This window comes from Trichosurus vulpecula, chromosome 9 (assembly GCF_011100635.1).
Source record: "Trichosurus vulpecula isolate mTriVul1 chromosome 9, mTriVul1.pri, whole genome shotgun sequence".
NCBI classification, from domain to species: Eukaryota; Metazoa; Chordata; class Mammalia; order Diprotodontia; family Phalangeridae; genus Trichosurus; species Trichosurus vulpecula.
The window spans coordinates 86,989,110-87,005,640 of NC_050581.1; the positions used below are offsets into that span (position 1 = coordinate 86,989,110).

General features: G+C 34.9%; 1 protein-coding gene across 3 annotated transcripts in view; it reads left to right on the forward strand.

Moving 5' to 3' along the window:
• Positions 1-16,531, forward strand: part of KDM4C (lysine demethylase 4C) — a 507,818-nt gene that overhangs the window by 144,566 nt on the left and 346,721 nt on the right. For all 3 annotated transcript variants that reach the window (XM_036737952.1, XM_036737951.1, XM_036737950.1), the window contains one exon: positions 10,292-10,395. In XM_036737952.1, coding sequence (XP_036593847.1) covers positions 10,292-10,395 — 104 coding nt within the window. The remainder of the gene's footprint in view (positions 1-10,291; positions 10,396-16,531) is intronic.

Here is a 16,531-nt window from a genome sequence, read left to right on the forward strand (position 1 = left end):
ACTGTTTCCTGGTATGAACTCTGTAGTCCTTTCCAAGGAAGGGCTCCTGATTCCTGGTGACCTGAAGGGATACTGTTCCTCAGGGCCCCTCTTCCATTATGACAAAAAACACTCCCCTCTACCTTTGAATTGTGACCCTCAAGGTTGTATTGGTAATGGAGTTACCTAACAGCATCTGGTCTTGTGCCTAGTGCTCACACATGTGTACCCTGTAATCTCTTTCTGACCAGTTACCATTACCAGATCCCATTACCATCTCTGGCTTGAGAGCTCCTGAAGCTTCTACTGTTTCTGTCTTTCTTAAGTCCCACTACTGGTGTTCCCTCCATGTGTACCCTGGTGTAGCCCCTGACCAGTGTCACAGACCCTGTCTTTGGAACTTCTAAGTTGTCTTGGGCCAGAAGAATGTCTCACTCTAATATTTTGTTGCTTCTGCTGCTCCAGAATTTGATTTAAGGTATTATTTTAATGTTGTTTAGAGAGGAATGTTGTCAGAGATCAGCTGATTGCTTCTCTGCTCTGCTATCTTGACTCTTCTGTTGAGCTATTATTATTACTAACAATACTATTATATCCCTCCTGATTCGTGCCATCTATTCGAAACTCCTTAAGCACTTTCTGTGTTTATAACCAAAAAGTAGCCTAGCATGTGGAAGAAGTCTGCTCACATAGCATCTGGAACAATTATTAGTCTTTATTTTTGTGGTATAGGTAGTATAGTTTATGAAGTGAACAGTGTCAGACTTAGTGTCAGGAAGATGTGAATTTGAATTCTTCCTTAAACTCTTGCTGTATGGTCCTGGGCAAGTCATTTAGCTTCTTTTAACCTCAATTTCCTCATTAGTAAAATGGGTACAATAAAAGTACTTACCTCTGAGGATCAAATGAGATAACATGTAGAAGGCTTTGCAAAGCTTTTGAAGTATTATTCTTATTAACGTTATTGTTGCTATCATTATTATTATCCTCTTCTAGGACTTTTTTTCTGTGCCAGGTCAAGCCTCTGTGTGATTGGTGATATAAAAAGAAGGCATAACCTTCCCTTTTCCTTATTCCATATCAGGACTTGAGAGATTGCTTTCTTGAAGTGTACCCCCTCCCCTCCCCTCTCAAGAATATGAAGGAAGAATTCTCTGGGCTAATATTATATTCAGTTTTCCAATTATGTAAGACATACCTCTGAATACAAAACCTTATATAATGTTCTGCAATAAATAGGTCTACTGTAGGAAAGGTTTCGTTTCCAAGAGGACTGTCAAATACTCAAGAAGGACATTGAATTCTAAATGAGTTGAAAATCAAGAACACGCAGGCATTTTGTCTTCATTTATTGCTGAATCCTTTGTTATCTGTGATTTCTCCTATCTGGTGATAAATCAGTTGTTCATCCCCATGTTAGGTTTTCTATCTCTCACTAGTTTAATAATTAAAGGGGACCTTCTGGAAAGACCCTTTCATTGCCATGTCAGTAAATTTTGAAGACAGTTTTAAAATGAAACCCAAAAGTTATGCTTGTCCAAATTAAAAAGGGATTATATGAAGAGGAGTTACACAATCACACTTTTTTATAGAATTATTAAAGTTCTGGTATGCTAATAATTACAAATCCACTGTTTTTTATAATATAATCAATTGCATTAAGACTAGTGTAATTGTGATCTTGGTGTTTGTCTGGGACAAACTATTTTCATGAGTATTAACATGGATGAGTTCTGTGTCTGGATGTTGGATTAGAGAAAAGCTTAAAAGTTGATTACCATAATCCTTAAATACATAGGTAAAGAACTTTGTGTTGAAACTATATGGTAACATCTTTCCAGTGATAATTACATCCACATTTCTTATTATTTCATCACAGGAGAAATTTAATGAATAGACATCCGTATACTTCATTTTGTCAAAACACTGCCAAGGTTCTTTTAGTATGCTGTCTTAAAATGACATGCCATCCAAATAGTGCAATTTATTTAATCAGGAAAAGGTTAATAAAGTATGAATGGAATATTTAAATTTAATTTGGCTCTTAAGCAACACTGTTTTCACTGTTATTCTTAGAAATGAAACAACAGAAAGCTGCCACAGGATAGTGGATTGTGGGTCCCACTGACCAACCTTGTTCCAAATTAATTGAATACTGCTAAATAATTAAAATGATAAAATAACAGCACGTGTACCAAAGCATTACAGGTTGTGTAGGTCAAGGCAGCAGTTGATAACATAAAATTAAAGGAAGGCTAGGATATTTTCCATTATCTTGTCTGCACATCATAATTATCACCCTTGCCTTTAATGCATGAATGCTTTCATCTTTGGTTTCCACTGAAATCTTGATTGCCTTGGCATCTACAAATATTTTATCTCAAAGACATTAGACTTGCATCTAATAAAGGCAGCAATTTGATTTTGCCCTTCAGCTGCTTTCTCATTTATGTAGTTTTTTTCAATTTTATGTAGATATAAATGTAATAAAAATCTTAAGCAAACTGTTATTGCAATTTTTAAACCCATTATGTTTGTTTGCAGTGTCATTGAATTCTCTTAAAGTTTTCCTTTGAATGCATTTGGAAAATGTAAAAAAAAAATAAAAGAATAGTGGCTAATCCAAATATATAGTAGAGTAGAGTTTTAGCAATAAAAAAAAATAATTCTCCTAATATAATGTTTATTTTGGACATGAAATCATATCTGTATTGTTGTATTATGCCACTATAAAGGATTAAAATAAATTGTGAATAAAAGTACTTAGTTTCATGCATATTTCAACATTCTGTGAATTAGACACTAATATAATAAATAATAAAATAAATAAAAAATAATAAATAAACCCATTGTTGAGTACTTATTTTAGTGAAAATTACTGAACCCTTGAATGGTTTATGGGTTTAAAACCTTTAAGAGCAGGTATAGAAGAAGCAAGCTATGATGGATAGGGATTTTTCTTAAGTAAACTTGCTGCAGTGGTCAATAAACTGCATTTCTTTTTGTTCTGTGTAGTACAGTTTTGCTTGTAATATATTATCCTTCCTTATTTATTGTCACATATTTTTCAATGGTTATTTTCTCCAGCAATTGTTAACAAAGGAATTAAATAAATAAATTTGGAGCACACTCAAAAGCATTTTGCCATCTTGATTGTATTTTTATTAGTAACTTTAAGCTTAACGTGTGTGGCGAGTGAAAATTTCCAAGAGACAAAATTTCTGGGTAAATTATAATTGATTTTATTTACCACAGCTATCAAGTAGTCAACAAAGTGGGTTCATTTGTTCCTCTCTTTGATCCAAGAGACCTAATCTGTGGAACCTTCAATACTTATAAAGCCTTTGGAAAAGAGGATAAATCTGAGGGTGGAAATCAACTCTGATTGGCTAACAAGTAATGAAAGAATGAACATTACAATGAAAGATGGACTTATTCTAATGAAGGTCTGGGGCATATCACTCGGTCTATATCAAAGGCATGAATTATCTATAGCCACATCTCCCTGTCTAGGCTTTTTCTACAGAAAAGGGGAAACCACTTCTACCCAGACCTGTGTGACTAATAAAACACCATGGGCCTGAATCCACCAATTCACCTAAATTAAAATTTCTTCATCTTTTTTTTATAAGAACTGAGTTTTCCCAGTGGGGTGTGTCTGCCCAAGATTTCATCTTATCATTAGCTCTGACCTTTAAAGGCTGGATAACCTATAGGGGTTGATTTCTAAATGAGGAAAAGGAAGGGGGGGAACCCTCAGTCCTATTTCAGTAATTGGCTATTAATATAGCAGAGAAATAATAATTTCTCTTGCCCTATGGAAGAAAGAAATATAGGCAGAACAGTGAAAATTAGCATAATTTTGTGAATATATTTTTGAAAAAAAATATAGGCAAAGTAGTGAAAATTCACATAATTTTGTGAACAGGTTCTTAATATATTCTTACAGATATAGCTTACACAGAACTATTTGATTTTAAAGAAGGAAAATGTGCTGTCATTAACTATCGCTGTGGTAAATACATATCCCTTTGAGCATTTATTTCACTTGACAGTCTAAAAATATTATTAAAATGCCTGCTTTTGCAAATGATAATAATAAAAAGAAAACTGTTCTAAATCACAAACCTGAAAGGGCCTCAAACCAGCAAAAATGAAAAAAAATTTTAACTGCCTTCTGTCACTCTAATTTGCCTGCGTACATGCTTTGGGTAAATGATTTCAGTGTGTGATATTTTATAGTTCCATTAGTCTAATCTTGGCATCAAGCTGGTTGAATTGAATATTGTAATCTCTAAACTTGAATTTTCAAGTAATTTCATGTTGGTTTGTTCAATACTTTTCCTGTTCTGGTTTTTATTTTTTGGTTGTTTTAATTTAAAGCTTCTGTACCATCCATAGAATTCTTTTAAAATCATTGTGTACATACTGAAGAGTAAAGGTTAGTGCTATTCTGATGAATATCTTAAATAGAAAATTAACTTACATGTATACAGTTACTGTATATTAGTAAAACAATCAACATTGATGACGATAGTTCATTGGGTATATGAATGCATAAATTGTCCCCTGGACTATATAAAGCTAGTTAGCTCATTTTGAATGATCTTTTTAAAAATCATTAATGAACATTTATTATGGGCTTAGTATGTATAAATGTATGCCACTTTGTATAGTATGGGGTCCTATACCACAGTGAGTCGTAGCAAACCAAAATCATGCATAACATGGTCCTTGGCCTCAAGGAGTTCACATTTTTATTTGGGAGAAGATATGGAAACAACTATGTGTGTGTGTGTATATATATATATATATGTATACATATATTAGTTAAATAGAAGGTAATCTCAGAGGGAAGACATTAGCAGTGTGAGAGTGGGCAGTACTGAGTCATATTAAAGGCTTCTTTCCAGAGGCTTGTTGAGTATTGATGCATATTAAAGGCTTCTCAGTTTCAGCTGAGTGTTGAAGAGAGAGAAATCACAAGGCAGCAGCAAGGAGTGTGAGCATTGCAGGCCCATGGCGATAAGCAGTGAAAAGTCAAGTGAGATGGAGTTTCTTCTAGGAGGTATAGCAAGAAGGCATATATATATCTATATATCTATATATATATATCTATATATATATCTATATCTATATCTATCTACATATATCTATATATCTATATCTATCTACATATATCTATCTATCTATCTATCTGAATCATAGAGTACTTGGAGGAAAATAATGTAAAAGAAGACTGCAAAGACAGTAAAGCACTAGGTTGTTAAGGGCTTTGAAAACAAGCCTGTATTGATCTTGGAGACAATAGTGAACCATAGGGGTTTATTAAGTAGGGTGAGTGATATGGTCCAACCAGTACTTTAGGAATATCACTTCAGCAGTATAGCGGAGGATGGATTAGAAGGGAGAGAAATTTAAGGCACGGAGACTGTCCAGCAGGGTAATTTAATAGTCTACTGTAGGCATTAGGTAATGAAGACCTGCGCCAAGGTGGTATCCATGTACATGAAGAGCCAGGAGCATAGATAAGAGATATTTCAAAGGTAGAAATGACAAGCTGTGGTAACGGATTGGATGTAGTGTATGAAGGTGAGTGAGGAGTCCAGAATAACACCTAAGTTTTGATAGGAAGGATGGTGGTACCCCTTGACAGTTATAGCGAAGTTTGGAAAAGGGGAGTATTTAGGGGGAAAGATAATGAGTATTTCTTTTGGATGTACTGAGTTCAAGATGTCTTAAACTTAAGGATGAGACATCTAGTTTGTAATCAGGAGAGATTAAAAAGAGGCCATTAGGTTTGTCTTTTCCTAGATCATGGATAACTTTGGAGATAGCTGTTTTAGTTAATTGCTGAGGTTGGAAGCTCAGCTACAAAAGGATTAGAAGAGAGTGAGAGGAGAGGAAGAGAAGGCAGAGGTAGCTTTCTCAAGGAGTTTAACTGTTTAAGGGAGTAGAAAGAGGGATATGGCTGCATTAACTGAGGATTTTTTTAAGTATAGAGAAGACATCAACATATTTCTAAGTAGCAGGAAGCAACTAGGAGACATTGGAGAGAGTTCTTACTTGAATGCCCTCAAAAATAGTCACCCAATCTTATTTTTTATGTTCACCTAAAAGTTTTTATGATTTAGAAATAACATAGTTAAGTCTTTTGGAGTTAAGTATGGAAAATATATACATATTTTATAACTTTATTTGACTGGTTACCTTTGCAGACCTTTTCTCATGGGGGAAAAAAGATGCTGTTTTCTCGTAAGGCATTGTTTTTACTACTTAAAAATTACAAGAACAGTTTAAACTTACACAGTTTTAAAACCCTGTTATTAAAAGATGCTGTAGAACTGAAATATAGCGTTAGGTTATTGTTAGGGGCACCTATATCATATTACCATCTTACCATTCTCCCAACATATTGTGAGTACCAGAAACATAGACTGAGGGGAGGAACTTCTGCTTGCTTTTTGATAGCAATGATATATGGTCACAAAATTTTGCATTAATTTTAAAAACTGCATTTTTAAGATATCAAATATAGTAAAAAAAAAAAAAAGACATACTATTATCTCTGTTCTGCAGGTAGACCAAAAAAATAACATAGATCAAATACCTAATTTCTGAAAGGTTACTTAGTATTTTGGTGGCACTGTGCTGGTGAAGTGTGAATAGAACACAATAATATTGTCTTCCCTTAGTCTGTTACTCTGATGCTGAGGCTGTCTATTCCTTTAATTAAATATTCATATCTCTGTACTTTGGATATGCTATACAATACTCTATTTTTTCTCAATATATTTTTTAAAGGGGGCAATTTAGGGGTATGTGTGTGTTATTTCCTACCTTGAAAATTTAAGTATGATTATTTTTATGGGTTTATGGCTTATTTTTCCAAAAATTATTTTTATGTAAAACAGATAAAAACTCGTTGCTATCTTATTAAGAGCATTATCATTCACACTATTAATTCTGATGAGGTTTATTTGAATGGGATGCATATGAAGTGTGAACTGTGAGCTATTTTTAAAGTGTGAGAATAATTCCTTAGTTGTATTTATTATGTTTGGAAATGAATTGAACTGGGCTACTTTGAATTATTTTGTATTCCTTTTTTTAGAATGAGAATTTACAAAACTTACTGGTCTTTAATTTGAATTTAACTTCTTAATTTTTTGGAGTCCAGATAGAAATTTCATGTCTAAAATAGCAGAGTAAAGGAGAGTAATTAAACAATGGAAAGCTTGATAGACAATAGAATGATTCCATAAAATTAAAATCCAAACTGCATTTCTTTGTAAAAGCTACTTGGATCAGAAGCTTGATACCTTATTTGCACACTTTGGGAAAGATGAACCAGGGAAAGTTGTTACATGAGGGCCTGGAAACTACTTATATTGACATCTAAGATAGCTACCGTATTCTATTTCTGCTGAAATTTTGTTCTCTGTTTTGGAGAAGCACGAGCTTGATTTGAGTAAATATGGATGACAAAAGCCAGTAAAAGTGAAGAGCGGGGAAAATGTCTCATTGCTCCTATTGACTGGGAGGCATATACGGAGTCTTTCTTTTCCTTTCAATGAATGAACAAGCATTTCTTAAGCATTAACTACGTATCAGGTACTCTACTAAATCCTGGGGAGACCAAGAAAGGCAAAAAATAGTCCCTGCGCTCAGGGAGTGTATAAATAATTACGTACATACAAGTTACATACAGAATAGACACTAACAGCTGGAGGTGGGGGGACAGACTGGGAAATGCTTCTTGTAGAAGTGGAAATTTGGGCTGAGTCTTGAAAGAAATCGTGGAAACTAAGAAGTAGAGTTAAGGGGGCAGAGCATGGCAGGCATGGAGAACAGTACAAAGTATACAGATGGAAGATGGACTGTTGTGCTCAGTGAACTTCAAGGTGGCCACTGGTGTAACTGGATCATAGATTGTAAGGAGAGGTATGAGGTGTAACAGATTGGAAATGTATGAAGGGGCCAGGTTATAAAGAGCTATAAATGCTTAATAAAACATTATATTTGATTCCGGAGTTTACTGATTCAGAGGGTAGAGTAACATGGTTAGATCTCAGTTTTAAGAAAATCACTTTGGCAGATGAATGAAGGACTAATTGGAGTGGGGAGACAATTGAGGCAGGAAGGCCAATTAGAAGTACTAGTGTAATAGTCCATTGAAGAGGTGATGAGTGGTGGATGTGTGAGTGTTGAGAAGGGGATATATATAAGAGAGGTCACAAAAGTAGAAACAGGATTTGACTGTAGATTGGTATTTTGAGGAAAGTGGGAATAAAGGGTTGAGGATGACATCAAGGTTCTTTAAGAAACCACCTAATTCAATTGGACAGACTTTATTGATAGGTTAGAGATCAGTGTAACTTAAAAAAAATGCTAGAACTTTCTGTTGTTCTCTGTTCCACCAACAGCATAACATCATCTACTACATGGTGGTGGTGGTGATCTGGTAAATTTTAAATACTTTTGAAAGACTCTTAAAGATAAATTAAAAACAAAACTGCAGTAGTAGCATCAAAATGTTTATACTTTTATAGGGAATCTTTTTGGAGAAGTGAGTATAAAATTAGTATATAATTGTAAGTTTAGTAAAAACACATTTTTTATGTTTCCTCCTTTGTGAGTGATTTTGAAATGTTACTCGCCTTTAAAAGATCTTAAAAATTAACTAGATGATTTTTTTCTATTAAGCCTGGTGTTTTTTTTTACTGTTTCTGCTCTAATTATTGCATGTTTGATAGAACATTTTAAAATCTATTTTATGCTGTGTGATTATATTAATTTTTATTTCAAGATTGGTATGTGAGTTGATGGAAATATATTTTAGTTGAACAAGTATGGTAGCAATTATTGAAAATACTTGTCTGATTTCTGAGACAACTATTTTGAGGTGAAATTCAGTTTTAACTCATAATTTTTACCATGCAAAATATGTTTTTTCAGAGTGAAGTGAATCATAATTCTGAAGAGATCTTATAAATTCTAAACTGATATGAAGTACTTAATACATACACTGCATATTACCTTCCTTCAGTGTTTTTTTTTTTCAATTTAAGTTAACTTCTGACCGGTAATCACATTGTTCAAGCTTCACACCATCCCTTTATTTCACAATTCCCCTTTATTTTCTGTCTTCTTTCTGGTTTCCTTGATCTGCTTCCCAAACTTCCTCTTTCAGCCTTCTGTTTACTTCTCTACCATTTTTTCTTCCTTCTTTCGCTCTCCTTTCTACTCTTTGTCTTTTTTCAATTTTTTAGTTCTGAAATCTGATGCTTGTCAGTCCTCATTATGAGTGAGGAAGTGCTAGCTAGGTGAAAAGAAGAATCAGCAAACAGGTACTTTTTTCCCTTAGTTAATGGAGTTAATAAAGCTTAGTTAATAGAATTCTTCCTGATTAAGACACAAAAGATTGAAGTTGTATAGTATATTTTGGATATATAGTATGCCATCAAGTAAAAGTTTATTTTCCTCATTTAAAATTTACCTAAAACACTTTATTCACATTTATGAGACATATGTACTTGGTATTTGACCAAGGCTGACACAGAAGTTGGCCTGGGTCCTAGTAGATGCTGACCTTCCTGCCTCATTACCGTAGAAGTAGCTAGATAGATTGTTTTTAGAATGAGGGATGGAAATGAGGGGATCTGTTGATTAACTGTATTCTTACGATGCCTAGCTTCTTTTTTAATACTTTTACTATGTTTATCAGTTTATCTTATGTAGACTTTTGGTTCAATTTGAATCATGTACAAATGGAATCATTAAATATGATTCATGTCAAATATTTTCACGTTATCTACTTTAAAAAGTAATTTCCAGGTCAGGCCATCATTTTGTACTAGAAATAAAGGCAAGCAGTAGAAATAATGCTGGATTTAGAATCAAGTGCTTAGTTTGAATCTCATTTCTGACTCTCTACCTTTGTGATACTGGGCAAATTGCTTGACTTCTGTGGGCTTCAGTTTCTTCATCTGTAAAGTGGTGGGATCTGAACTGCTCTATTTCTTTTAAAACCACCACCATCCTTTTGGTCACCCAGCTTCACAATCTTAGGGTTGTCCTCTACTCTTAATCTATAACCAACCAGCTGTCAGGTCTTTTCATTTCTACCTCCACAATGCCTCTTGAAGTTCTCTCCTCATGACTCATAGTTATCACTCTGTGTAACATGACAATTTCTAAATGTGTTATATTTGAACTGGAATTTGAAGAACAAAAACAAAACAAAACCTGGAGCTCAGCTTCGTTAATGTAACTGAATCAGTTGTGGTTATGTTTCTTCTTTCCTATTTAGGATTCTTCCCAAGCAGCTCTCAGGGGTGTGATGCATTTCTTCGCCACAAGATGACACTGATATCTCCTTCAGTACTGAAGAAATATGGCATTCCTTTTGACAAGGTATACCAGGAAATCATTTTAAAATTCTACCGTTATGATTTCTGTTTAATATAAATTTAAAGTAGACAAACATGACATGGTTTTTTATTATTTAAATTTAAAATTATATTTGATATCACAAACTGTGGATTTCTTAGAGAAATTTTGTCACTGTTTGATATTTCATTTGTTGATCAAGTGCTAATCATTTTAAAGAGTTTATTTAATGTTGATTTCTTGGTGCTCTGTAGTTAAATTGAATAAAACTAAATTTGAAAAAAGAAGTTAAAATTTACCCTGTTATGTAAACAACATTATATTTACATTTATATGATTTTTGGGGGGGAGATTAAGTGTAGTGATTGTTAACAGCAGTAATTCTGTGATTGGAATCTTACATTTTGGCACTAGGAGAGATTTTAAGACAAACAGTGCACTTATATATAATATGACATGGGCTTTTATTGTGGTTAAACTTATGGGAAGATTTTATTGTGTTATTTCTTCAGTGTTTCCCCAGATTAATTTCTGCAAAATTAGGTGCATATCAGATTCTTCTCTGCATCTAGGTTCTGTTTCACCCATAATTTTTTACAGAATATGGGCATTTTTATGTGAAAAAACTGAAATGAAAACACTTTTACCCAGATAAATCAAATCTCTCTTTGAGATAGTTTAAGTACTTAGCTGCTTGCAAAAAACATTGAAAAATATCAGTCTTCTTTCTTTTTAAATGGATGTTTCTTACCCTAATCCTTGCTGTTTTCTACCTTAGAAACTTTTCACTTTTGACTAAATCAGCACCTTTTTCTTAATCCCAGGCAGTAAAAGTACCACCCTTTGTTGTTTTTCAAAGCAGAATTTTTCTCAGTACTACAAATCATTCAGTATATTGGTGTACTTTTTCATAGTTTGTGAGTTTACTAAGAAAACTCCCAGTTCTGGGATTTCTTGTATAAGGTCTACTTTCCCAGTTTTTCATACTTTCCTGAATTGTTCTTGATACAAAATCTACTTTCCTTTTCTTGTTCAATATACTTAAAACCAAAGCAACTAGCTAAAGTATTTAGGAAATAAACTTGCAAGTTTTCCTCCATAAAGCCTAAAATCCCACTTTAAGTGGCTGTATTTTAAGTAAATCCACAAGGAGAGAATAAGTGAAAAGAGCAAATGAAGGAAGAGTACGTTATGAAATGGGATGGGTTGAAGCCCAAAATCTTGAACTTCTCTACTGGGTAGAGAACCGTCTTGTGTGGCATGTCTACACGTGACTGAATCCTACTCATTCTAGGCTTTTGGTTTTTTTCCCCCCCAGTCACTTTTCATAGATATTGCTGCTTCCTTCCCTTGGTGATATTAAGGCCCATGGTTATAAGGAGTAGCTTGAATATTAAAGACAGTAATAATATTAGTTATTTTGAATGTTAATGACAGTAATAACAGTAATGGTTCTAGCTTTAGGGTACAGGGAAGGTGTTCATTGATTGCCTGGGGACCCTTTGAGTGCCCAAGGCAGCTGAGAACCATGTGGAACTTTTGTGGACTAGAATCAAAAGCCAGTTCAGAGTAGGTCAGCGGAGAATGGAGGCTTTATCATATTTGAATTCTGTTGTATTTTGTCTCAGCTTTGGGGAAGTTCTTGCTGTAACTTTTGAAGACACAGAAATGGTAGGTTAAAACCTTGTTAAACTAAGTCCTGCAAGGTTTTATGGGCTCAGTGGGTGAACCATTTTATTTTTTTGAAGGGGGGATGGGTAGGAGATATCTTATTTGTGATATCATCAAATGAAGGGAAAGTCCCATCACTGATACAGATCATTGATAACTAATTTTAGAAAGTTAGTTGAGCCCATGAGAGGTTAAGTGGTATGCCCATGGTCAAATAGCTCGTATATGTATTAGACACAGGGCTTAAATCCACATTTCATCCTTGCTCTAAAACCAGCCATTTGGTAGGGTGGAAAGGTCATTCAGTATTTCTGGAGTCAGAGAACCTAGGTCTTCCCTCTGATGCTACATTTGTGACCCTGGGATTAACCCCTCTGGGCCTCATTTTCCTTATCTACAAAATGAATCCTTTGGACTAGGTGACCTCTGAGATCCCTTCCAGATCTAGATCTATTATATTTTCTTTTGTTTTTAAATGGGAGTTAATATATATAGACATTGTCTCTAGATTCCCCAGATATATCCTTTATTTTACTATAGAAGAAAATTTAATTTGGAATTTTTCTTTAGATGGAAAGCAGGAAGGGAGTCATTTGACCCTTTAGATTATGACATCAGATAGGAATACGGTTATCATTTTTTCCTCTTGATGAGTCCTTTCTGTGACTGACATTTCCACTCATAAAAATATCATCCTTAGATGTGCTGAGACTCTTAAATAAAAGTGAAAAAACAGACTTAAGGCCCCTGACAGTAAGGTAAGACTTAGCTACTCAATAAATAATCTATTCCATTACAAAATCACAAAAAGGATCTATACTTTATGGTTTTCAATTGCTGTTGTCCACAGAGAAAGTTATGTTGTCTCAAATGACCTGATTTGGTAGGTGACTTTTACAAAAATCTCATTTGTTTGTTTTTCTTTGGGGATATGTAAAATTTAAAAAAATACAGAAAATTTTTGTCTGCGGTTAGATTGTACCACACAAGATAAATTAAGTGTATATGCAAACACATTAGCTTTTGAAATGATCAACATTGATTCTGTATCATTTTCTTATTGATCCTACTTACATTTAATTGATTTTGGTCTTGTAATTGCTCAAGTCATGGCTCTTTGTCTCTTAAGTTCAGAGATTTAGATGGCCTGTAATGGGTTAAATTCAGAAATTTGGTTCTCCTGCTATTCATTGATCTATCCTTGCCTCAAGGAATTTTAACTGACCTTGGGGGATGTATGTGAACATAAGGGATTTGGGCCTACTGTCTTTATACCACCCAGATATTCTAAGAATGATGGGTTTGCTGTCCAAAAGTGTGAGCCATTATCAGTAACCTTGGTGGTGGACTTGAACAATGGACACTTCTTAGTCACAGAGAAGGAAGTAGGAGGTTGTTGCTAGCCCTTCTTTACCAAACTTCCAACTAATTGTGTTGTTTCCTGCAGTTCAGCTCTGTAACCAATTGTCTTATTCCCTGTGACTTAATTATGCCATGAGGTCATCTATCCTGTTCTGTTCTTTGTTCTATACTTCCCAAAACCTATAAAAGAAAGGAGTCTCCTTCATTCAGGGTCTCAGCATACTGAGGAATCAATTGGTACATTCATGTTTTGCCAATAAATTGATTGTGCTCAGAACTTTTGTACCTCAGGACTGTATTTTAACTGTTACATTTTATCTAAATTTTTTGAATTATGCATTATTTTATGGGAATGTAATTTTTATTTTTATAGTATAAATAATTACTCTTTTTGTCTTTGTAGTTTATCATAAATGTCTCAGCAAAGAGACAAAGTAAGTCAACCTTTTATTCTGGCAACGTAGTTTGACCTGGTATTTCATGCTTCTGCAAAAACTAGAGGTGTATTATTTTGAAGCACGTTGTTTTGGAACAAATGATACTTTTAAACATTTGTTGGGTAGTTTTTTTTTTTTTTGTAGAGTAGAGGAGGAGAACATATAAAGTTCTACTGAGTAACGAAGGTGGTTTTCTTTTCCTTATTTTGTGAGAAGTGCTAGAAAGAGTTAAGAAGAATGAATTTTGTACTGTCATCCAGTATGAGGAGGAAGCAGCCTGTTCCCAAGTGTAGCTGTAATTAATGGGTTTCAGTGAGAATGTGACTATAGAAAGAATCAGACTGTGATCTCTCTTGGCTTGGAGCAATGGAATGGGAAATGTGCTGTCCACTGATAAGCGAGCCTATGCTTACCAGGCGACAGCTGAGCTGTTACTTTTACTGCAGTACCCTCCTGCCATATCATCCGTCAGTGGTGAGGGGCTGGGTGATGAGGTACATTTGGGAATTGCTGGTGGTGAGATGACTTTTACTTTACTATGTTATTTTAGTGTCATTAAAATTCCATTTAGGATCATATTCTGTACACCTGTATTTATGTGTGTATATGATCTACAATTATGCACATAAGCTTATTATACTATTTTTAAACTCTAAAGTATTATACAGTGTTATATATTTCATTTTCTTGCCTTCAAGTAGTACTCTCTTTGTTTAAGTCAGTATGAAAGATCGAGATGAAGTAAGGAAGAATGTCTGGATATTATGAACTAGTAAATATTTTATCGAATTGTAGTAACTTCCCCATAGCTGGGTGAGAAGTTTGCATCTCATTCCTCATTTTTTCCCAAATGAAATATGTCAGCTGATCTCTATCCTATTTATGTGACTTTTTTCGTGATCTAAGGTCATTTCCAGGTCTAAATCCTATGACTGTAGAAGGGGCATTCCCTAACAGAACAACCAAAAAACTTAATATGAAAGGATAGCCCTGCGTTACTCTAACCCAAATGGCAAAAACAGTTGAATAAAGAGATTTTTCACACCAGAACAGTAATATAAATAGGATAGAGATCAGCTGGCATATTTTATGTGGGAACAAATGAGGAAATGAAATGCAAACTTGTCACCCAATTAAACCCCCTCATTTTTACAGGTCAGAAAACAGGCCAGAGAGGTGAATTGATATGGTCAAAAGGTTGTGTGACAGACAGAGCTAGGATTGTGACCAACGTTCTCTAACTCCAAAGCTAGAAATGCTTTTCCCTCTCTTTCCTATACCATGTTGCCTCCCAGATAGGAAGTATGTTATTATGTTAAATCATATGAAAAGGTCAGGTGCTTTTTGTATGAAACTTTATACTTCCCTTTCCAGGTACCATGTATGTGATCTAATTCACCTTGAGATAGAATTCTTGATCATCAATCAAATATGAGGTGATTAATGAACTTAGGCATTTTTAGTTCCCTAGAAGCAAGTTTCATCGATCTGTTTCTACTTGTACTCCCGAAATGTTTTGTTGTGACAGGATATAGGTTACTATGGAGAATACATGTATATCTTGTTGGGTATCTAGTACAGGTTTAACTTTCTAGATATATTTAGCTTAAATTTAGTTGGTGACAATGTGAGAAAAAATTTGTAAGTGCCCATATCCAACCAAAGTTTATGTCACAATTCATCATCCTAATGTTTTTATTAAAACTGTTAAAAGCCATAAGCCTGTGCTGTCAACCCCTAAGACATATGGTTGCTTCCATATTGTGGTAAGGAACCATCAATGTATGTTGAACTCCCTCCTCCAAATTCCTGCCAAATTGGTTCTAGATGGTCAGAGTGCCACTTTGGACTTGGAGCTGACCAAATCTCTCTAGAAAGCCTTTTCCTCCTTTACAGTGGTCAAATAGACCATATTTGGAATGGAAGATGTACCATTTACAGTGTTTTCAGAAATTGCACAAATATATTCTATTCATCCTCATTTTGAATTAAATTTGCACACATGGGTTCAAGGAGTCTATTGTTTTAACAACCCAGCTAGCAGCTTCTGTGGGGGCATAAGATGCACCCAGGACGCTGCCGGAACGCTGGAAAAGCACAGGTTCTTTTTATCTGCTCAAACTAGGAAAGCACGGTGAAGGGGTTGACCAGCTTACTTTAATCCAGCATTCAGTTACCATACAGACAACATTCATTTAGTTCAGGGGAAAACGCCAGCATTCAGTTAGCATTCAGTTAGTTCAGGGGAGCATACAGACAAGCATCAAGAGACAGACCAAATACAGATTCATTGACTTACTTCAGGGGAAAAAACCAGCACCCTGAGGTTCAAAACATTCATTTAGATCGGGGGAAAAACAAACCAGCACCCCGAACCTCAAAACCAAAATATAAACAAGTTACAAATATCAACAGACAGACCCAATACAATTCATAGTTACCAACATCTGGGCTCAGCCTGAGAGTAAGGGCTGGCCCAGAGTCACGCTCCTCGTTGCTCCCACACCAACCGGAAGAGGAAAGAGAGCTCTTCAAGCTGTCTTCTCCCCTCTTATAGGGTTTTTAACATCATCAAGCACCGCCTGAATGACCAGGGCCGATTGGTTCTTGACTTGGCCCCTCCCCCTAGCATAGACGTTAACACCTCCCCTCAGCTAGCCCCATGACTCATCACACAGGAAGTTGTCTGC